Below are 24,228 nucleotides of genomic sequence, written 5' to 3'. Positions count from 1 at the left end.
ATCCCTGGATCAGGAAGATCCCCTGGAGAAGGGAATGGCTATCCACTCCAGTATTCTTGCCTGAAGAATTCCAATGGACAGAGGAGCCTGGCTGGCTACACTCCACGGGGTCACAAAGAGTCAGACATGACAGAGTAACTTTCATTTCACTTTCATGACCAAGATATTATGGGAAATCTAGAATTTTCCCTCAACCACACTGAGTGCTGGGAGAATAAAAGAAGATACAACTGGGACTTAAAAGTGGGTATTAGAGAAGACTTCTCTCCAAATCCCTTGGGGGTGACTGTTCTCCAGTGGTGATGCAAAGGTAGCTCCTTCCAGTCTGTGGCTTGTCTCTCTTCAGGTCATGGCTCCAAGGATGCCCTGGGGATAGTCTCTGACCCATGGACTCTAAAGAGAAAAAAGATGGAGAACCATAACTGGCAGTTCTGAAGTGGTACACACCACTTTTGCCTACCTTCTACAAACTAGTATTCAGTCATTTGACAAGAAGAGCCTAGCAGGAGTCTAACTGTGAATCCAGGAAGAAGAGGAAAGGGACCGAGCTTAACAAAAATTTAAAAAATCTCTGACACAGGTGCTTTGCTGATTCTCATTGTCTGGCTGTGACCCTTCTCCTCATCCTGGCACATCACAGAGGCCAGCATCCATTGGTTGGTTTTGAGATATTTAAGAAACTAATGAACCAGTGCAGCACCTCAAAAAGATAAAAAGATGTACAAGCCAAATGATTCTGATGATTATGAATCATGTCAATAATAAGAGGTAGTAGCTGAGGTAATTTTTATTTTGATCTTTATTTTTTATTTCATTGAAATCCTTTTTATACAGTAAACTACACAGAATTTAAATGTACAGCTTGATGAGTTTTGACAAATGTACATTTGCATTTACCACCACCCTAATCAAGGCTTAAAATCATCAAGATGTTAATTCTCTCCAAGTTGATATATAGCCCAGGGAATTGCCTACAAAGAGGCACAGGGGAACTATCTAAGTTGATGGAAATGTTCTGTGTCTTGATTAAGGTGGTAACTACACATACTGGTCTATAAAACTCATTGACATATAATTAATACAGGTGCATTTTACTGTGTATAAGTTATCCTTCAATAAAGTTGATTTTTTATATTATTGGCTGGAATGGGGGTGACAATTATTTTTAGGATAATTAAGCACAATACAACATTAAGAATTGTATAATCAACTCATTATTATATACTAAAAAAGGGGACAAACAGTGGCATGATCAATTAAAATTAAAAACAACCTCTAAATTTTATTTTAGCCTATGGTTTTAAAAGCTGCCCTCCTTAACAAAAGCTACCCTTCAACTTTCCAAGTTCCATTATTCTGGTTATTTCACATTGTCCTCATTTATCAGCTTCTCTATCAGGGAAAAGCTATCAGATAAACTCAATCATGAATATGGGGATATAAACATATGTTAAACTTTAGTGAACACTTTAATTTCAAAAGAAAATACTGGCTAGACAAATAAAACTAAAAAGATCAATACTTAATGGTAAGACTACACTTACTGAAACAAGTAAATGGGACGAGCTGGAGAACAGGCCTTCTAGATTCTCCCTTCTCTCCCTCCCCACCCCAGCACATACCCTGGGCCTTCATACAAATGGGATCTCCAACTTGAACCACCTGGTATAAACTGGGTTCCTGATGAGCAGCTAGAGTTAGCTCTCTCTAGATTTTGTCGATCATTGTATCTGATTCTTTGCAACCCCATGGACTGTAGCCCGCCAGGCTCCTCTATCCATGGGATACTCCAGGCAAGAATACTGGAGTGGAGTGGGTTGACATTCCCTTCTCCAGAGGATCTTCCTGACTCAGGGATTAAACCCAGGTCTCCTGCATTGCAGGCAGATTCTTTACCATCTGAGTCACCAGGGAAACCCTGAGGTTAAGGACTATGCTACTTGAATCCTAGGTGACATCATATTGATATATCCTATCTCTCACTATGCCACATCAGAGTACCTGGCAGCACTTATTAAGAGTAACTGTTGGAATCTGAAAGTCTACCACTGGGCGTACTTTGGCCACCTCATGCAAAGAGTTGACTCATTGGAAAAGACTCTGATGCTGGGAGGGATTGGGGGCAGGAGAAGAGGGGGACGACAGAGGATGAGATGGCTGGATGGTATCACTGACTCGATGCATGCAAGTCTGAGTGAACGCCGGAGTTGGTGATAGACAGGGAGGCTTGGCATACTGCGATTCATGGGGTCGCAAAGAGTCAGACACGACTGAGTGACTGAACTGAACCACTGGGAGGGTGAAAAGGTAAACTGGATGGGAGGGAGGAGAGGGAGAGATGCACACACCTGAGGGAGGAGTACTAGGATTAGACAGGATTTAGAAAAATTAGACATACAGCAACAAGGAAAGGTCTTTGGGAAACATCTTAGAAACAGCATGAGATCACAATAGCAGAGTCTGCCAGTTCTCCACACTGTGGAAGTATACAACCTAAATGTTCTTCAACAGAGGGACACTGGAGCACATTATGATTTATTCTTTCAATGGGGTGGACTACACTGTGTGCGTCTACATAGATAAAATCAATACCACGTGGGGAAAAAAGCAAGGGACAGAAGTTTAGATATAAAAGGTCAGTGCAGCAAGACAGCATTTAATATTGCTTTAGTGAAAATTAAAGTCACTCAATCGTGTGACTCTTTGCGACCCCATGGACTTCCGTGGAATTCTCCAGGCCAGAATACCGGAGTGGGCAGCCTTTCCCTTCTCGAGAGTATCTTCACAACCCAGGGATCGAACCCAGGTCTCCCGAATTGTAGGCAGATTCTTTACCAGCTGAGTCACAAGGGAACACCCAAGGACACCAGGGAGTGCTGGACATTGCTTTGCTTGACCTTAAAAATTCATGGAAATTATGTCATATCCATCTAATCTTAGGGAAAATACTTTTTGATATTTTTAACAAAAGCAGTTACTAGGAGAATAGAACCTATCTTCAGAAGCAGGGATACCACTAAGAGAGATAGGTGGTGTTCTTCCCTCAGCGTGTCACCTTTTTATTTCTCTAAAAACAATCTGAAGCAGTAAGTCAAATGTTAGCTTTTAAAAATCTGGGGGTTGGATACGCAGATTCCCACTACTTATTTTTTGTACTTTTCTATTTGAAGTCTTTCACAGGAAAACAAAACAAAACAGTAACTACAAAGCGCGGCTAGAAGGAACTGCAGGTTCATGGAATCCACACCAGCCTCACCCTCGCCCTCCTGCCACCCCACCCTAGGACTGTCTTTACTCACCCTGCCTCTTTTCTTGCTGGCAGACCTGGGGTTTCCATCTTCGTCACCTGAAGAGTCCACCTGCATCAGTTCCTTTCCCAGAGTTCTCGCCCTCAGAGAGAAATGAAAAAAGAATCAGCAGAGATCCCCAAGATGCTTGCTGCATTCCAGCCTCAGACCCTCACTTTGACCAGGGACGCAGAGTGAAAAGATGCTGGGTCTGCGCCAAGAATGCTGGCCAATCAGAGAAGCCGAGAAACAAGTTATGCGTGGGGTACACATAGGGCTTGTAAAGGCAGTAGCAGGGGGAGCGGGGGCGGTAACAGTACTCGCGGCGGCCGGGGCGGGGCCAGTTTTGTGGGCGGGGCTTCTGCGGTGAGCGAAGGTCGGGACCCCAAGCGGCGCGCGGGCCCTGGCTCTGAGCTGCGTTGCTTAAAGCTGGTGACGCTGGAATCCGGCCTCGCGAGATTTCCTCGCCTTAGGTCTGTGGCGGACGCGACTCGATGGACTTGTCTTCTCAGCGGCTGCCTACTTGCTGCTCTGTGAGCGCGCGTCTCGTGAACAACCGAATTTCGGGTGTAAGAATCACAAATGAGGAGAGACGAGTCTCGTCCTTACCAACAAACAGAACATGAAAAACAGTTTTTTAAGAAATAAACTCGTGACCTTGTCCTTTCAGAACTTACCTGAAACACTTACCACGGACAGTGGCAGGGAAAGGATATGTAACTTAAACCCCCCTCCTCTCCTCATCCTCATAGAACAGCCCCCACCAGTTCGCGGAATTCGCGGAGTCCTGGACTCCATACAGCGGCCGGCCACCAGAAAATGTGAAACGCAGGCCGCAGCGTAAGGGCACCCTCACGGGTCCTGCTGCCCGCCCTGCTTTAGCTGGGGGGGAGGACACACATGGCCCGAGTTGGGGCGAGACCTTGAACCCCTCCTTTCTCCCAGGACCCGCATCTGGAGAGAAATGAGAGTGCTCCGTGGATTTGGGGGAAGTGGTGAAGTCACCTGTGGCTCATCTAGGGGTATGGTGGGCCTGCGTAAAGCCAAAGAAGTGATACCTGACCACACCCCCAGGGGAGAAGACCCTTCCGTGTTACCCGCAGAATCTCAGAATGTCAGACCTCTGCCTGAGCTCCCCTCCGTTATATCTACATCCCTTTTTAATTTGGGGCAGACCAGGCTTCCCTAAATTATTTAAAATATCTCTAGGAATTTGCTTCAATGGTTGAGAACCACATAAGTGGGCTGAGTCCCACACAGTAGTGGGCCGAGCCTCACACAGTAGTGAATGTTCTTTGTCGATCTCTCGAGTTAATATTTTTGAAGCAGCGGAAGGCCCAGAGAAATAATTGAATTACCCAGGATGCCACAAAGATTAAGTGATGGTGGCCCAATAATTCCTCTTCAGCAAGTCTTAAAAGTATGAAAGGGCTTTGCAATCATTATATAAAAAACAAAAACGCCTGTTTATTTTGTTGTATAGCTAGTGCTTTGTGCCTGAGCATTTCTCACAACAACCTGGGATTATTGCCCACTATTACACTTGAGGAGGTGGAGACCCAAAGAGGTAGTGTCACTTGTTCATTAAAATCAGAAATTGGACTGGACCCTAGGAAAGTGGATCATTTTATTTTTAATCCAGGATGTCCAGCAAACTAAAGCAGGAATTCAGGAGTGGTATCAAGATTGAAAAAAAAGAAAAAATTCAGTCCCATCCTCAGACAATTTAGGTCTTGGAGAAAAGGGACAGATAGCTAAGATAAAAGACATGGGAAGGAGAGGGAGCTTTGAAGATTGGAGGCCCTGTCTGTGGACTACAGTGTCAAGGAAACACCTAGTTCTTGGAATATCACAGATTGGATCGTTTTTATTTGGAAAAAATGGGGAAATCAGGATAAACTCAAAGAGAGGAGATTAGCATAATCTATGGTCCACAAGCTCATTAATATTCCAATCAAGCACCTTCTTGAACAACAATCACTTTGTCTGGTGAAGAAGGGACGATTTGGGGTGAAGTGCCTAGGTGTGGAGCTTCCTGCGTTTTCAATCCCTGCTGCTGCATAAACGCTTGTTCCCTCCCTGCTGCTGCTGCTAAATCGCTTCAGTCGTGTCCGACTCTGTGCAACCCCATGGACTGCAGCCCACCAGGCTCCTCCGTCCATGGGATTTTCCAGGCAAGAGTACTGGAGTGGGGTGCCATCGCCTTCTCCGTGTTCCCTCCCTGAGAGTCCCAAAAAACTAGTGCAGAGATTCCACTTCAGGCTGGTAGTGTGCGTGAGCAAGGTTGAGAGAGAAGGATGTGAGGATCAGTTCTCACAGAATCCGAGGCACTGAGGCTGTTTGTGTGGATGAAGAAAGTGTAATTACTGACAGCACTGAGAGCTCTAATAAATCTTGTTTGTGGAAAGAAACAGGCACTGGGTCTGTTGAGGGCTAGGGATTCAGAATGTCTCTGTATCTCTGTCCATCCTTAATTTAGATTTTGAGACTTTATGCATCAAGTTTCTTAGGATAAATTGCAAAAATTTCCTAAATTTATCTTATCCACTTGCTCTTTGCAATGTGACTTTGTAGCTCCTCCTTCCATCAATAACTGGAGTTTAATTTTTTCTCTGTCTCTTGAATCTGGGTTTGACCAAGTGATTTAACAAATGTGACCCAAGCAGATGGTTGAAAATAGCCTGGCATAGTGCAGCTTGTACACATCTTGATTCTCTCACAACCCTGAAACTCCCACGTTATGAAAGACATTAAGCTCATTGTTGGAGGTTAAAGCGCCCAAGTCAATAGCCTGCCAACTGCCAGACCTGCAGGTGAGGCTATCCCATATCACCCGATGCCAGTCAACATTCCAGTTGATGGAAACACTTGAGAAGACCCAGCAGAATTTAACCCTGACTACGAGAACCACTGGCTAAGCTACAGAATTGTAAGTGAACAAATGGTAGTGGTTTGTTCGGGTGGTTTGATACTCATCAAAAATTGGCACATGCTTAGCGAATGGCCATGAATTAGTCTTCTAGAACAGTGTCAATTCTGCCTGTCCTTCAAGAGAAGCAACCCATGCTCTGTACCAAATCCTAGATACATCCAGATCCTTGTTCTCTCCCCCTCTCCCCTCCATTTTGTCCATTTTTATATCCTTCCCTTTCCTACATTAGGAAACAGAAATGAGGATTAATGAAGCGGTCTAGGCTCCAGTGATGTTTTCACTTAGCAGTCTCGATTCCATCTCCTCAGAAAGATTCTCCAATCTGATTCCCCAGCCCATGGTTTTCCACATTATCAAAGTCCCTCCGGGTTCCCAGCTCTTAGAGGGTTTGACTGATGACAATGAGAGTTGTGGAAACATAGAGGCAGGTCGGGGAAGAGGAAGAAAGGGAAGGAGGGAGATAAGAATATATCAGTATTTTAAACAAATGTTCATATACCGTGACTCGGAAATTCTTTTTCAAAAACTCACCCGAGAAAAACAAGAGAAGTGAAAACCTACTTACATACATTGACGTTCATTTCAATATTAGTTAAATTGAAAGAGACAACTGAGTGTATGTGCGATTATAAGATCACTAGTCATTTAAAACCACATCTTAACATAATGTTTAATGCCATAGGGAAAAGCTGAGGAAAAAAAAAGCAAGATGAAACATACATATGGGGAAGGTGATTTGGAGTGTGCATTGCTTAGAACTTAGAGTATTATTACTGTATTTTACAGTATTCCATAAAATATATCTGTTAATTTAATCATTTAATATCTACAGCTATTTCCATATTTATATATTGAAAAAGGAAAAGAGAGGGGGAGGTAGCAGTAGTTGCTGTCTCTGAAAATTTATTTTTTTAAATATTTATTTATTTATTTGGCTGCACTATGTCTTAATTGTGGCACATGGGATCTTTGTTGTGGCATGTGGAATCTTTAGTTGCAGCATTCTTCATTGTCGCATATGGGATCTGGTTCCCTAACCAGGGATTGATTCTGGGTTCCCTGAATGGTAAGCATGGAGTCTTAGCCACTGGACCACAGGGAAGTCCCATGTCACTGAAACTTTGAGCTGAGACCTGGATGTAAGAGAAGGTGGTAACTAGGATGCAGGGTGCTGGAATAGGGGGGCTGTATCACAAAAGGTAGAAAAGGCAGTCTCAAGTGCATTACTGACCTGTTTCCCACTTTGAGCGCTTGCTTCCATTTCCTGGATGTCCATGGAGTCTCAGAATTGTTTGTCTGAAGCTCATTTGGTGAAGCTTTATCCACCCACAGCATTCCTTCTTCAGTTGAAGTTTTCCTCCTGGGATGTTAGTTCCCTAATAGTTCCTATCTGCCAAGCTGGTGATTGAAATGAGCTCACCCAGCTTCAGAAAAGGCAGATATGGAAAAGACTACTCTGATCCTAGAACATATGCTCAAAGGTTCTTGGGTCAGAATGACCTTCGCATTATCTAGGACCAAAGAAAAGGCTACTGTATATGAAAGGTGAGAAGTGGAAGAGCAGACTCTTAATCTAGGAAGGCAAGGTCTGTGGGCCAGAATTTGCCTTCTAGGCCATTGTGAGGAATTGAACTTTACATGAGAACAGACACTGCATCATCTGGACTGTTTCTGTGTCTCTGCTTCTCTCAGATCCTGTCCTGTTACTCCTCTCTTTCCTGTGTCTCTGGTCTTCTGCTGCAGCACCACAGACACTTCACGTACCTAACACCTCATGCAGTCACAGGGCATGGGCTATCAAAAAGGTATGAGAAAGGGGCACCAGAGGACATTTCTTCTTTTGTTTCTTGGCTAAATATGTACCAGATGCTGCCCACAGATTCTGCCTGTTATGAGAGGGTTTTCCAGACTGATGTGAGACATTGGGTTGGGTGGGTGTGGGAGTCACATTCCCTGTAGCTCTCTGATGAATCTTGCTCAGAATTCTAACAAGGTGGAGCTAAGCTGCCCAAGTTCATTACTGCCTCATCAGGGTGGACAAGGAGGAATGTGGCTTTGGACAAGTTCTGGCTAATCACATTAAAGCAGAAGGTTGTAGGGTAGGTAGTAAAAGATAGCTCTTGAATGCCTGCCCTTTGCTCTAGTTCTGTGTCTCTCTTTCCATCTTAAAGCTTGGAATGCAGGTGTGATGGCTGGAGCTTTAAAAACTGCCTTGGATCCTAGGGATAGTGCGAGGGTTGCTGGAAGGCTTGGCAATTTCATGGAGTTGCCAGACCAGCCCTAGACTGGATTTCCTGTACTTCCACATCTGGACTGCTTCTTCATGAGAGAGAGAACTTGTTTCAGTCACTGTCCATTTGGGCTTTCTATTCTATAGAACTTAACTGAATCTTCAGGCGCACAGTGAGCTGCTGTCTTTAGAAAAAATGCAACCATAAAACCATCTGCTCTTTGTTTTCCTTGTTTCCCTAAATATTAATAGGAATTCTGAATTACATTTTTATGTATTAGTCTGTTTAGCTTTTCTTTCCCCTTCTTGAGTCAGTCAGGTCATTTAGTTTCTTTTGAAAAAGGCATTTAAGATTTTCAATTTTATTTGCACATAATTCTTTAAATTGCTCTCAAAATTATTATTCCAGTTTGTGCTCTTTCATGTTTCTATTTTTTTATGTATTCTCCTTTTTATTAGAGCAGCCAGTGGTTTATCTAATATAGTATCATTCTTAACCTGAAAGGACCAGTAGGACTTATTTTTCTTTCTATAACTTGCCAGCATCAAAATCAATTTCTAATTTTATCTTTATTATCCTTATAGTTTCCAAATATTTATTTTGTTAATTAAATTTATTTACCTGAATGTTTATTTTCATCATCATTTTTTCTTGTTTAGCAATATAAGTGTTTAAGGATATAGAATTTTCTCTGAAAAAAAGCACTCTACTCTAGAAATCAAAGCTCTAAACCCATTGAAGAGGGACGGAGAGGACCAAGCAAAATCATTGCTATTATCTTGCTTTCCCCCAGTTCAGTGTGACCCTTTGGGGTAGTTTTATAGTCATTATAGCCATTTATTCAATGCAAATTTATTAACTATGCACTAAAAGCCCAGCACTGTTCTAGGTACAAGGAAATAGCAGTGAAGAAAAGAGACCACATTTCTGTCCTCATGAGATTTAGATTATACTCTGTATACTAGTTAAACCAAGGAGGAGACTTTGGTCTGTCCCTTACTCATCTGGGGGAGGCAGGAACAAAGGAGAATACAGACAGACCTGGAAATAGGGCCGGAGAGTGTCAGAGAAGGAGGCCTTCGGGAAGGTGAAGATGTGAGAGCCAGTGGTCATATTATAAAAGGACACAACTCCAGCCTCAAAGTCCAGAAGAATCCCCACAACCAGGGGCTTCTCTGTCAGTTGAATGGAAGTTAGGGGAGAGGTAAGCGCCACATAGCCTTCCTTGCACCGTCTGATGGCCCAGAATCCAGACTGAGGCGTCTGCGGCATGACAGTGTCCCTCTGGACATTTTCCATACAGACTCCTAAATCCCACCCAGTTCCTTCTCCCACATCTACTTCAAAGTAATGTTTCCCTGAAGTGAAGGCTTCACAGCCCAGGATACAGGGCAAGGCACTAAATCTCCTAGAAGAATTATCAAGCTTCTCCTGAGGGCATCCACGAATCACTTGTCTCCGATCCTCAGACAGAATTAGTTCATAATGAGCTGTATCTGGATCCAGAGTCACGCTGACTGCAAACAAAAATAAGGACATGATTTTTGTAGCTGAGAGCACAGTTTATTTTAAATAATACCAGTCTGTGTTCAGATCCAAGCATTGTTTCTTACTAGGTGTCATAAGCTTAGCCTTAGTTCATTCTCTAAGCCTCAGTTTTGTTAAATATAAAGTGGAAATCATCATATCTGTCACCAAGATAAGTGCACAATAATAATGATAACATCATCATCTACAACATCATCACCATCTTAGTCACTCAGCGAAGCCAAGGGGCAGAACTAACCATAGTTAACATGATTAACTGTCCTCTCCAAAGTCCTTCCTCTCTCTTGGAGGACTTCTAGGAATCATGGAATATTGAAGTATAAATGATCCATTCCTCATCTCTACTTAATTACCATTTATACTGAGGATCAGAGAAGGAAAATGATACAACTAATGTCATAGCTTGTTATTGGAAATCCCAGAATTTTACCCAGGCTTCAGGACATACACCTCAGCTCTTCTTTCTTGTTTCAGGTAATATCCTATAGGGATTATACAGAATAATATACCTGACTAGAGTCAAGTAAGACAGAAAAAGGTATGATAAACTAAATTGTGATACTGACCAGCAGTACAATTTTTAAAATGAAAAGTGGTAGTAGGGTGTTCCAGCAAGAGAGTTAAGAAACTACTGTGTTACTGGGTTAAACACTGATCAGTTGGATTGTGGTAATAAGGGAAATCAAGTATTAGGAAACACTCCCTGTGCTGGATGTTCTCCCTTTGCTCCTCCAGATCACCCTCTACCTTTCTCCAGCCTGCTCCATGTTCAGGAAGGGTAACCCCTCTGGACCTCAACAAAGCTCCCTTCCCTCTGACTACTGTTTGGTTAAGCCAATGAGAAGGACTAGAGGAGACCGTAGGGCAAAACAAAGCAGAATTAGAAGTATTTAGTGTCCAAGTCCCTCCCCACTGGCTGTGATTTGGATAGTCTGTGTTTGGTCACACTCTCCTTTAGCTACAGCTCCCTCCATCTGCTACTGAAACCCTGGGAAGGTGATGACTTCCTACCTATTCCTAGCCTTGGGTTGCTTCACTGTTTCTTGTTAGCAGTAAAATCCTCATCTTTGTAAATATCCCTTTATTAACTCTGTTCAGTGAGTCTTTATTATGAGCCAGACTCACAAAGTTTAGGGCTTCAATTAATATTCCCGGGATGATCCAGGAAAATCAAGCCAAGAAAATCGAATTTTTACAGGTTAGTAATATCACCTGAAAGATGGTTGACTACTGAGCTCTTTGGAAATCAGTCAGACCCTGGTAGTGGTTGTTAGTGTTATTTGTCATTGATAAATTGAGAGGGAGCTGAATAAGGGTTCATTATCCTTATCGGAAACCCCTGGGGCCAAATGGGTTTTGAAATTCAGAATATTTTTGATGTTATAAAGGCAAGAAATACAAATGTTCTAATTAGACCCCTGGTAGAGTCTAAGGTGGGCTTCCCTCATAGCTCAATTGGTAAAGAATCCGCCTGCGCTGCAGGAGACTCCGGTGCGGTTTCTGGGTTGGGAAGATCTCCTGGAGAAGGGATAGGCTACCCACCCCAGTATTCTTGGGCTTTCCTGTGGCTCAGCTGGTAAAGAATGCTCCTGCAATGCAGGAGACCTTGGTTCGATCCCCGGGTTGGGAAGATCCTCTGGAGAAGGGAAAGGCTACCCACTCCAGTATTCTGGCCTGAAGAATCCCATGGACTGTATAGTCTACGGGGTCTCCAGAGTCAGACACGACTGAGTGACCTTCACTTTCACTTTCACTTTCACTTTTCAGAGTCTAAGGCAGTGTCTTGTAATCTAATGCATCAATATATCTGCGGTAAAGCAGAAATTCAAACTAAGCAGGATAAATAAAGAGTTTAAATTGTCCCATTTCAGTTCAGTTCAGGTTTCGTCATGATGTCACTCAGACAAAAAGGTAGCCTTCCATGATTCTGCCTCTTAGTGTTCATCTGTTCAGTTCAGTTCAATTGCTCAGTCGTGTCCAACCCTTTTCGACCCCATGGACTGCAGCATTCCAGTCCTCCCTGTCCATTACCAACTCCTGGAGTTTACTCAAACTCATGTCCCTTGAGTCGGTGATGCTATCCAACTATCTCATCCTCTTTCGTGCCCTTCTCCTCCTGCCTTCAATTTTTCCTAGCATCAAGGTCTTTTCCAAGGAATCAGTTCTTTTCATCAGGTGGCCAAAGTATTGGAGTTTCAGCTTCAGCATCAGTCCTTCCAATGAATATTCAGGACTAATTTCCTTTAGGATGGACTGGTTGGCTCTCCTTGCAGTCCAAAGGACTCTCAAGAATATTCACCAACACCACAGTTTAAAAGCATCAATTCTTCGGCACTCAGCTTTCTTTATAGTCGAACTCTCACATCCATAAATGACTACTGGAAAAATCATAGATAAAAAATCAAAGATAGACCTTTGTTGGCAAAGTAATATCTCTGCTTTTTAATATGTCTAGGTTGGTCATAACTTTTCTGCCAAGGAGCAAGTGTCTTTCAATTTCATGGCTGTAGTCAACATCTGTGGTGATTTTGGAGCCCCAAAAATAAAGTCTGTCACTATTTCCACTGTTTCCCCTTCTATTTGCCATGAAGTGATGGGACCAGATGCCATGATCTTAGTTTTCTGAATGTTGAGTTTTAAGCCAACTTTTTCACTCTCATCTTTCACTTTCATCAAGAGGCTCCTTAGTTCTTCGCTTTCTGCCATAAGGGTTATGTTATCTGCATATCTGAGGTTGATGATATTTTTCCCAGCAATCTTGATTCCAGCTTGTGCTTCATCCAGTCCAGCATTTCTCATGATGTACTCTGCATTTAAGTTAAACAGGGTGACAATATACAGCCTTGAAGTACCACTTTCCTGATTTGGAACCAGTCTGTTGTTCCATGTCCAGTTCTAACTGTTCTTCTTGACCTGCATACAGATTTCTCAGGAGGCAGGTAATGAGGCCTAGTATTCCCATCTCTAATTTTCCACAGTTTGTTGTGACCCACACAAAGTCTTTGGCATAGTCAATAAAGCAGAAGTAGATGCTTTTCTGGAACTCTCTTGCTTTTTCAATGATCCAGCAGATGTTGGCAATGTGACCTCTGGTTCCTCTGCCTTTGCTAAATCCAGCTTGAATATCTGGAAGTCCACAGCTGATGTATTGTTGAAGCCTGGCTTGGAGAATTTTGAGCGTTATTTCGTAGCGTATGAGATGAGTGCAGTTGTACAGTAGTTTGAACATTCTTTGGCATTGCCTTTCTTTGGGCTTGGAATGAAAACTGACCTTTTCTGGTCCTGTGGCCACTGCTGAGTTTTCCAAATTTGCTGGCATATTGAGTGCAGCACTTTCACAGTATCATCATTTAGGATTTGAAATAGCTCAACTGGAATTCCATCACCTCCACTAGCTTTGTTCATAGTGACGCTTCCTAAGGCCCACTTGAGTTCACATTCTAGGATGTCTGGCTCTAGGTGAGTGATCACACCGTCTTGATTATCTGGGTCATGAAGATCTTTTTTGTATAGTTCTTCTCTGTATTCTTGCCACCTCCTCTTAATATCTTGTTTCTGTTAGATCCATACATGTCTGTCCTTTATTGTGCCCATCTTTGCATAAAATGTTCCCTTGGTATTTCTAGTTTTCTTGAAGAGTCTCTAATCTTTCCTGTTCTGTTGTTTTCCTGTATTGCTTTGCATTGATCACTGAGGAAGGCTTTCTTATCTCTCCTTGCTATTCTTTGGAACTCTGCATTCAGATGGGTATATTTTTCCTATTCTCCTTTGCCTTTCCCTTCTCTTCTTTTCACAGCTATTTGTAAGGCCTCCTGAGACAACCATTTTGCCTTTTTACCTTTCCTTTTCTTGGGGATGGTCTTGATCACTGCTTCCTATACAATATCATGAAACTCCATCCATAGTTCTTCAGGCACTCTATCAGATCTAATCCCTTGAATCTATTTGTCACTTCCACTATATAATCATTAGGGATTTGATTTAGGTCATAGCTGAATTGTCTAATGGTTTTACCTACTTTCTTCAATTTAAGTCTGAATTTGGCAATAAGGAGTTCATGATCTGTGTCACAGCCAGCTCCCGGTCTTATTTTTGCTGACTGTATAGAGCTTCTCCATCTTTGGCTGCAAAGAATATAATCAATCTGATTTCTATATTCGTCCATGTGTAGAGTCTTCTCTTGTGTTGTTGGAAGAGGCTGTTTGCTATGACCAGTGCATTCTCTTAGAAGAACTCTATTAGCCTTTGCCCTGCTTCATTCTGTACTCCAAGGCCAAAATTGCCTGTTACTCCAGGTATTTATTGACTTCCTACTCTTGCATTCCAATCCCCTATAATGAAAAGGACATCTTTTTTGGGTTTTAGTTCTAGAAGGTTTTGTAGGTCTTCATAGAACCGTTCAACTGCAGTTTCTTCAGCATTACTGGTCGGGGCATAGGTTTGGATTACTGTGATATTGAATGGTTTGCCTTGGAAATGAACAGAGATCATTTTGTCGTTTTTGAGATTACATCCAAGTACTGCATTTCAGACTCTTTTGTTAACTATGATGGCTACTCCATTTCTTCTAAGAGATTCTTGCCCATGGTAGTAGATATAATGGTCATCTTGAGTTAAATTCACCCATTCCAGTCCATTTTAGCTTGCTGATTCCTAAAATGTCAATGTTCATTCTTGCCATCTCCTGTTTGACCACTTCCGATTTGCCTTGATTCATGGACCTAACATTCCAGGTTCCTATGCCATATTGCTCTTTACAGCATCGGACTTTACTTCTATCACCAGTCACATCCACAGCTGAGTGTTGTTTTTGCTTTGACTCCATCTCTTCATTCTTTCTGGAGTTTTTTTCTCTACTGATCTCCAGTAGCATATTGGGCACCTACCAACCTGGGGAGTTCATCTTTCAGTGTCCACCTTTTTGCCTTTTCATACTGTCCATGAGGTTCTTAAGGCAAGAATACTGAAGTGGTTTGCCATTCTCTTCTCCAGTGGACCACGTTTTGTCAGAACTCTCCACCATGACCCATCCATCTTGGGTGTCCCTAGATGACATGGCTCATAGTTTCATTACCCTCATTAGTGTTCATACTCTTATGGAATTCCTTCCCTTTGATTGTGGGCAGGACCTGTGAATTGTTTCCGACCTGTAGGCTATGGCAATAATGATGAGATGTGACTATATTTCACTCTATAAGCCTCTCTCTTTCTGGCAGACTTGCTCTAGGGACTCTCTCTCTCTGTAGCTTACTTTGAAGAAATAATTGGCTGAGGTGGGAGGCCCAAGTGCAAGCAGCTGAAGGGTGGCTTCTAGAATCCAAGGCAGCCTCCAGCCCGCAGTCAGCAACAAGCCAGGGCCCTAAGTGCCAAACCCAAAAGAAATAAATTCTGCCAACAACCTGAGTGAGCTTATAAGAGGATTCTTTCCCAGTCTCACTTCCAGATAAGAACACAGCCAGGCCAACACCTTAGATGCAGCCTTGTGAGACCCTAAGCAAAGGACCCAACTGGGTCTGCACAGATAACCAGTATCCCATGTCCCTGTCTAAGCACTGGAGAAAACTAACAAGGAAGAATGACAGCTACACTAAAGATACCTGAATAACCTCTCTGGCTGTGAGCCTGCCTGGGGACAGGTGATGAACTTCATTACCACTCAAGGTCCCGTCTATCTGTAGCATTTAGGGCTTCTTCACATACCTTGATGTCTCCTTAACATTTTCTTTACATCAAAGTAAAGCTCAGAAACACTGCACACAGTATGAACGTCCAAAGAGAGGACCTCTGGTTGTTCTAGCTTCACAGTCCAACTCCTAGAATAAGCAGAAACCAAGACTTCTTCAGTGTAAATTCCATTTAGCTCTGTATACCCACACCTCTTTCCCTCCTGAACTCATATAGGACTCACCTGCTCAAAGTATCTTTCACATCCTATGAAGAGACAAAGACAAAAGATAAGTGTGGGAACATCAATATTTCATGGGACTTGGCATGTGAGGCTGTTCTCTCTAATACTCCTTCCAAAGAAGTAAAAAGACTAATCCTGGCCTTAGATATTGATGAATACCTAGAGATGATGATTTCCATCCTGGCCCCATGGGATAGTCAGCATATCAGGGTGTTTACCTTCCTTGCTATGTGGAAGAAGGCCAGGAGCTTTGTCCCATACTTCCTCTGGAAAGACTTGCTTTCAGTGACCTCATTTCCTTCAGAGTGAGCCCATATTAGAGACACTTATTGCAAAGGTCCAAAGTGGTGAACCCAGGCTTAAGTCCTGAGGCTGGGCCACTATGGTGGTAGCAGCAGGTATCACATGGTGGTGGGGCATCGAACTACATTCTCATCCTTACAGGGTGACTCCTAGTTCCTTTAGTAGGGACAGGAAAAAACAGCTACAGTCATAGTTTAGTTTATTGTAATGGGCTGGATCCAAAAGAGCCCTGGAGGGCTCTATAAGCAAATCAAGGAAAAAGTAATCACTCATTTTGACTGCCCCACTTTGTCACCCATCAGTCATCTGAAGGGGTATTTCAGAAGACACTTTCACAGTCAGAGTTTTGTAAACATGGTACAGAAATAAATGGTAGCCAAAGTTGTCCCATGGTTCCATTTAGCCAAGGAGCCCACCATAGCCATATTATTTCTAATTCACCTAAAGCCACTCTATAGACTGGTGGGGGCCACCTTGCAAACATTGATGTGTATCTAAAAGGAATGTTAAATTTAAATTCCCTACACTGATGTGCCATTTTTGAGTGAAACAGGCAAGCCTCACCAAGCTTCCCATGGTTCCTCACCATTCTCCTGCTGAAAGGTCAAGAACAAATACCTTCCCTCCTTACTCCAAGTGCATGGTCTTACCTGAAGCAATTTCTGGGCTGAGCACTGACATTTATTCTCCAGTTCCAGGATGTGGCTCTGGAGTTCATGGTTCTTCTGTTCAAGATTGGCCTCATTGTCCCTCAGTCTCCTCAGAGTTTGCTCTTTTTCTTTCTCCAGTTTCCATAGATAAGACTTCTCTTCCTCATGAAGGAAGCTCTGGAGAGTCTTAAAGTCAGACTGGATTTTTTGTTTCTGAACCTCTATCTTCTCCTTGAGTCAGGAAAAGTGGAAACAAACCAAATGCCCATTGATGGATGAACTGATATGCTATCTATAGATACAGTGGAATACTATTCAGTCTTAAAAAGGAATGGCATTCTGATACATGCTACAATATGGATGAATCTTAAAGATATTATACTAAGTGAAGTAAACCAGAAAAAAAGAGCAAATATTTTATGATTCCATTTATATGAGGTACCCAAAATTGTCAAATTCATAGAGACAGAAAGTAGAGTAGAGGTTACCAGGAGCTGGGAGGAGGAAGGAATGGAACTGTACACATACAAATAGTTAAACAGGACATTTTGTTATGTATATTTTAATACATACACACACAAAAGTAAGTTTGCTCAGCTACCATAAGATTATTTTCCCATGACTTATTCAAGCTGGAAAATTGTCCCACTGTAGAGTCATGCCTGGAAGGCAGATATTCAGATGTGGGAGAGGTTATCACAATTCTCTAGAGTCCCTCTATTTCCTTATTCAGCCAACATGCAAAAGAGATGGGCAGGAGTGATAAATAATTTAATCATGGGACTAGAACCAAGGTCAAAAATTTTATCAGTTAAAAGGATAAAAATGAGTTTTTATTTGAGATGTAAGAAGGTAGCTCTGAGTCTGAGAGGATTTCTTGAAACAAAAGCTTATAGTGAACATCACCAAGGCTGGACTTTAAGGCACCCAAGCTAACAGGAGAGTCCATTATTCTCAGCAGCAGGAAGTCTGGGTAGCAGACTTTTGTCATAGTTAACTATGAAATAGCCATCCACCAACCCGGGTCCATGTACTCAACCTTACGTGTAAGAGTAACAGAAACCACATGATACAGCTTGTCAGACTCAGCTTTCATTTGAGGTGAGAGAATTGCAATCTCCATGGATGATTTCTCAATTAATACAGTGTTTCGATGGCTGTGATGTGGTTGAAGGGTCACTGATGGTCAAGATCCTCCCCACTGCCTAAGATCCCAGAAATGAGAGAGGTAAGAGTGTCCTCTGAGAGCTTAAGTTTAACAACCATACCTAAAGGATTGGAGCAGAGAGGTTGGAAGGTTGGAAGAGACCTCTGAAAGAGGCAAAATGCCTCACTGGCCTGTGGGATTTGTCTGCAACTTGATGAATTACATAAATATTCTGTAAAGAAATGCATCTCTGATTGGGGGAGGCTGGTCAGCCATGAAAATAGTCTTATAGACCTGAGAGGCTGCAGTACTAAGTGTGTAGGTTCTTGGAGCACTTGGATCTTCCTTGTAATCCAAGTAGATTTCCTTCATCAGCTTCATGAGCTTCAGTAATATGAATCTCAGCCTGGAGTGATTCTATCTTCTTAGCAGTCACAAGGGTTGATTGCTGAACTCGTAAGGCTGAGAGTCACACCCTGTACTGTGGTACATGTGCACTGTACTGCAGTGTGTATGCCACAGCAATAAGGTTAATAAGGCCTTCAAACCAGGAAGGAACTTTGAGATATTAAGAACTGAAACTCAGTGAAGAATGACTCTAGGTAAAGGGGCATACCAGTTCTGCTTCTCCTGACTGAGGTTTCAGAATCCTACCCAACTACTACTGAAAGGTTGAAGGGGTTGGAGATAAATTCTCATAGATTTTAGACAATGAGGGCATAAAAACAGTAGTTTCTTCTTTGGATTTTGTCTATTTGGTCTGGCTTAGTGACAGTAAGCTTTCACTATGCTTTGCCCAATCACCCCTATATCTAAGCTCTAGGATGGAAAATAGCCTGAGATCAATAAGCCCAAATCCTTACATTCCATTTGGTTATTTGCGCTGCCGTGAACACCTTCAGGTTCATACATTCCTCTTCCAGTTGCCTCAAATTTGTCACAGCTTGCTGGAGCTTTTCCTGAATGAAAAATTGAGTGAATAAAGTCTATTCAACAATTCTTCACTAGCCACCTAAGGGGCAGCCCAGCCCTCCAATACTATTAGAATAAAACTGAATATGCATTGAGTCCTCATACTTTGCCAGGAAGCAGGCCAAGGACTGTGTTTTGCTGTTGTTGTTCAGTCACTAAGTCATGTCCCACTCTTTGCAACCCCATGGACTATAGGCTGCCAGGCTCCTCTGGAAATCCAAGACGTTTCCCAGGTGAGATTACTGGAGTTGGTTACCATTTCCTTCTCCAGGGGAACTTCCCAACCCAAAGATCGAACTGCATCTTATGCATTGGCAGGTGGATTCTTTACCACTGAGCCATCAGGGAAGCCTAAGGATTGTATATGTAGTAACATATTTGATTCCCTTGGCAACCCTGAGCAGTTAGTAGGATTTTTAACATCATTTCTGTGCTGCAGAAACAGGCTTAGAAAGGGAATAAATACAGCCAAAGAGCTGTAACTGGTGGGTGGTTGGACTGTGATTCCAGTTCATCTGCTGACCCAGGGTCTGAGCTATATCCACCACCACTCACAGTCTTGCCAAGGAAATGCTGCACATAAAACAATATAATAATCACCTTAAAATATTTTATTTAATAATGTACTGATCCAAACAGAACCAATGCCAAAGTGTTTGGCACACAGGGAACGTTGTACGTATTATGGTGAGTCAAGAAGGAAAGATTAGGCTGCCAGCCAAAGTTATTAGAAACAGTTAATGGAGGAGGGTGACTCTGAGGCCTTCTGAAAAATGGTATCATGAAACTAAATGGTTTCAAGTGACTTAGTATCTATATCAAGCTTTTAGGTTATTTTTCAAGACAGTGTCTCACATTTTTATGGAAAGCAAGTTTAAGCTAAATCAAATTGCTAGCTGTGATCAATACTAAAAGAATCGGCTCCTGTCCTAAACCCAGTAAGTATACTCATTAATTCTTGCATGCTGTCAAGAAAGGGCTCTGCTAGCTGTGATCAATACTAAAAGAATCGGCTCCTGTCCTAAACCCAGTAAGTATACTCATTAATTCTTGCATGCTGTCAAGAAAGGGCTCTCTTGTTAGCAAGTCAGTACTGCAGTTGCTATGTGCTAAATGCTATTCTAAGCTTTACATGTATTATGTCCTTAAGCTTTATAACAACCTGCTGAGCATGTATGTTGGAGAGGAAGGGAACTACTCTTATCCCCATTCACAGTTAGGGAAACCAGGGCATGAAGACATTAAATAACTTGCTCAAAGCCACCCATCTAATAAGTAGCTGAACTAAGATTTCAAACTAAGCAGTCTAACTCTCTAGGCTTAGAATCATCACCCCATGGTGCTTCTTTTACTACTTGGTGGGAAAATAATTCCAATGGGAATATCCCCATTACAGCAATTAACTGCTCCATGGAGTTTAAGGAAGAGCTGCCATGTGCTGAGTGGTGGTCAGTATTGGCATACACTGATGGAGGACTCAGAACCTTAATAGAAGATCACCTCCAATTCATGGAAGGGAGGGCAAGGAGCTCACACTGGGGACAATTTTCTCAAATCTAGGCAGGACAGAGAAGGAATAGGCAGCAAGACTATGCCCACTAGGTTCCATGATTGCAAAGGTCAGTCTTCCTTTACATGATTTTTTAAAAATGGTTTTGTCTTTTTATTGGAATATAATTGCTTTACAATGTTGTCAGTTTCTGCTGTACAAAATCATGAATCAGCCATTTGTGTGTGTGTGTATATATATATATATATATATATCCCCTCCTTGGGCATCCCTTCCACCGCCACCGCCCCCTCCATTCCACCTATCTAGGTCATCATAACAGAGCACAGAGCTGAGCTCCCTGTGCTATATAGCACCTTCTTGCTAGCTTTCTGTTTTACACATTAGTACTGTACTCACTCAAAATGTGAGTACATGCTTTGAGTGAGAAACTCGGGAGTTGCTCAAAACCTCACTCTCTGCTTTATCCTTGATGACCAATCACTTCCAAATCCTTCCACTCACACTCTTTCCTGAATCTGGCTTAGAACTGCTCTCTTTCCACTTCTCACAGGAATAATCTGAATTTTACTACTTAGTATTCCTTTCATTGTATCAGTACCAGAATGTTCTTTTCATTGTTAGCCCAATCTTTCACTCTGCAAATGAAAATCCCCCCATGGCCAGGACTACTCTGGGCTAGGATGCAGACCTGATTTTCATTCCCGTAACATCATCTGCCTCCCCTGCATACCCCCCGGCCTAGTCATAGCAAGTCAGGTATGCTCCCATGGCTGTGCCTTTGCACATGTGGTCCTCTCCCTTCTCCATACTTCTATTAATATATTTGGTTAATTTTTATGTATTCTTCAAGAGTCATTCTTGGGAAGATTCCTTAGTTACTACTCCACACCCCTTAGTGCTCTGCTCCAGCATCCATATCAGGGGACTCCAGGCAGCCTGTTTGCAGATTTGTCTTTCCTGTTAGACTGTAAGACATCTAAGGTGGTATGTCTTTGACCCCTGTGTTTTCAGACTCTTTCCCATGGTCTTGCATATTGTTGTTTCTCAAATTACACACACGGTATGAAGCAATAAAACATGCAGGTGTGCACATGGCGTTCTAAAGCAGGGAGGAGTTCGTCAGAGCCAGAAAGGATAGGGACCAAAGTAACCTTTGGGACTTGGTTTAGTGAGGACCCGTCATTCTACTTTTCAGATGAATGGCAGGATATAGGATTTCAGGATCCTATTCTTGGGTTTCAGGCCAAATAATCTCAGGTCTCAGGGGGTAATATGAGGCCAAGTACTCGCCGAAGCCCTGTGGGCCACCACTCACCTTGTAGCCTTGGCATGCTTCTTCCACCAGAGCTGTGGCATGCCCTTTGTGCTGGGCTCCACGATCACAGAGCCAGCAGATGAGCTGGCCCTCATCTTCACAGAACAGGTGGAGCTTCTCTCCATGTTCCTCACATGACATTTCCTGGTCCATCTCCTTGATGACTTCGATGAGATTTCCCAGCTGCTTGTTGGGTCGGAGGCTCTCCATGTTAAATGGTGCTCGACACTGGGGACAGGAGAATGTCTTCAGCCATGGTTGCATCCGGTAGAGGTTCTCAAAGAAGCTCACTATGCATGCGTGGCAGTAGCTGTGTCCACAGCTGATGCTCACTGCGTTAGTCATCAGGTGCAGGCAGATGGAGCAGGTGGCTTCCTCCCTCATCTTCTTTGAGGCCATGGTTTCTCCTGTAAAGCTCCAATATTGAATCTAGACCCAGAGCTGAAGTAATCAGAATTTTCCCACAGTGATGGAACTTTACCTCTCCTGAGTCTCTGTGCAATGCACTGGTTGCCACTGGTTTCAACAGGTCATGGAGTCTTCTCTAGAGAGAGAAGAAATAGGTTGGAATTTAGACGATGCATTGAATGTAGCTGTGTTGTGGAATATGATCGTGACTATTACATGTGGCCACTTTAATTACAATTAAATAGAATTTAAAATTCTGTTTCTCGCACTTCTTAGCCATATTTAAATTGCTTAATAGCTGCAGGTGATTGGTAGCTATATGAAAGCCCATATGAAAGCCCAGATAGAAAACATTCCATCATTGTGAAAAGTTTTCACTGAGAGGGAGGGAAACCAAGCTGACTTCCTCAACCAAAGCTGCAGCAAGAGAGAGAACTCAGTGAGGGACTGTTAAAGTCTTTCCCCCTCTAATGAACATCAAGAATAATTAGTACCAGAATTGTCTCTTTGTAAGTGGTAGTAAATTAAGGATTTGATTGAGACAATCAAATTTGACTCTAATTAAACCCTCACTCCTACCCCACAAAGAACAAAAGACACCATAATAAAGTCCCTAGTGGAAACCTAACTGGATGATAATAAAAGCAAAAAAGACAACCAGAAGAACAAGTAAAGAAATCAAGTTCTTTTCCCCGCTCCCTGACCTGAGGAAAAAAGAGCTGGGAAGAGAAGGGGAGCAGAACTCCTTGACAGCTAGGGAGGTGACTGTCTCTTCTCCAAGCAGGACCTGTGTCTCAGGAGAAGTTCAGAGTGACTGGAACACAGGGAGTTTGCAGAATCCAGGATAGGGGAAGGTGACAAGCAGATGGGAGGGCAGGGCCTCTCAACCCTGAGGGCTTAACCCCTAGGGACCTGACAACCAATAGACAAACGAGTCGACCCTGTCACCCACAGCTTAGACTGCTTTGGGAACCTGGCTCAGTTCCCTGCTTCCCCATTCCTGGGAGTTTGTCAGGGAGGGCAGCAGAGGATGAAGGAAGTTGAGAGTGGCCTTTCCTTTGAACTGACAGGGCCAGAATCAAAAGCAAGGATTCAACTAAAGTTACTGGATAGGCTATGTCCCTCTAATAACCAGGACCAGTCTCTTGGATCCAAAGAGAATTTCTTCTGGAGATTTCTGTTCTTTGGCAGGTTATCTCCCCGAAGCGATACACTAGGCTCCTCTCTGCCACTGGTGCTGTGCCCCTAGGGAAGAAGGACCTCCCCTCCTCTGAGCCCCCAGGGTGCCTGTCCCGGACCTTCACTCACCTCACCTTCTGTATCTTCAGAGATTTAACATGGAGTCTGACGAAAAAGAAAGCAGACCCTGTATGAGAGCCATGAAGCAAAGACACGGCTACCCCATCCCCTCCTCCAACACACGTCGCCTATCCCTCCGTGGAGAAAACATGAGAAAACATGGGTCTGACCTTTTCCACTCCCTTCTCCACACAGCAGACAGTCACATATTCGCTGCTAGTTCCCTCCGTAGCTGCTGGTTCCTGAGGTCTGGGTGAGGAAGTTAACTACAAACAGAAGTGAAACTACTTCAGAAGGCGGGGCCCTGTAAGATCCGGGGAGGAAACTGGTGAAATGGCCCGTATCTTTGGCACTCAGCTTGTACTGAAAGGGAGGGGAGATGGCAGGAAAAACATTTTTCTTTTACAGCAATAAAAAGAAGGAACAAATTAATAATTTTGTTTTGATAACCCAAGTGATATGAAATTTCACCCCAAATATGTATAAAAATTGGCTTCTGGTTACAACTTACCAGGGTCTATTTCTCTTTCTTTTTCTTTTCTTTGCACCCTCCTCAGCACTAGGGTTCTCAGAGCTCTCTCAGTTTCCAGGAGGTGAAATGGGTTTACTTCTAGTTCACCTTTATCACCCTTTGGGATCTCAGTTTTATTGGTGGTAGTGGAGGTGTCTTCTTTTAGACATATCACCTTTGCAGGATCTGGGCTTTGATTTTAGA

The 24,228-nt window shown here is 42.9% G+C and overlaps 1 protein-coding gene and 1 long non-coding RNA gene across 8 annotated transcripts; both read right to left on the bottom strand.

Annotated features, from left to right (window-relative positions):
• Positions 1-120: 120 nt before the first annotated feature.
• On the bottom strand, positions 121-3,958 carry LOC120870477. Its single transcript, XR_005722780.1, has 2 exons — positions 3,300-3,958; positions 121-393 (listed from the first exon to the last, which is right to left on the bottom strand). It is a non-coding gene; the product is annotated as an uncharacterized LOC120870477 (long non-coding RNA).
• Positions 3,959-6,780: 2,822 nt separating this feature from the next.
• Positions 6,781-23,840, bottom strand: TRIM38 (tripartite motif containing 38). Of its 7 annotated transcripts, none has more exons than XR_005722769.1 (8): positions 23,684-23,800; positions 21,807-22,350; positions 18,870-18,965; positions 16,860-17,090; positions 15,907-15,929; positions 15,699-15,811; positions 7,451-9,967; positions 6,781-7,352 (listed from the first exon to the last, which is right to left on the bottom strand). XR_005722769.1 is itself a non-coding variant. In XM_040249992.1 (8 exons), the coding sequence occupies exons 3-8, from the start codon at positions 22,203-22,205 to the stop codon at positions 9,447-9,449; spliced, it is 1,383 nt and encodes a 460-aa protein (XP_040105926.1). In that variant the 5' UTR covers positions 22,206-22,235; positions 23,523-23,558; positions 23,684-23,806; the 3' UTR covers positions 6,781-9,446. The 7 variants fall into 7 exon arrangements, 6 of the variants coding, with proteins under 6 accessions (XP_040105926.1, XP_040105923.1, XP_040105927.1 ...); XM_040249992.1 differs by adding an exon at positions 23,523-23,558 and having other exon boundaries at positions 6,781-9,967; positions 21,807-22,235; positions 23,684-23,806; XM_040249989.1 differs by adding an exon at positions 23,523-23,558 and having other exon boundaries at positions 6,781-9,967; positions 23,684-23,802.
• Between the last annotated feature and the right edge of the window lie 388 nt (positions 23,841-24,228).

Source organism: Oryx dammah, unplaced genomic scaffold, assembly GCF_014754425.2.
Source record: "Oryx dammah isolate SB20612 unplaced genomic scaffold, SCBI_Odam_1.1 HiC_scaffold_11, whole genome shotgun sequence".
Classification (NCBI taxonomy): Eukaryota; Metazoa; Chordata; class Mammalia; order Artiodactyla; family Bovidae; genus Oryx; species Oryx dammah.
This window is presented reverse-complemented; position numbering and strand designations above follow the sequence as displayed.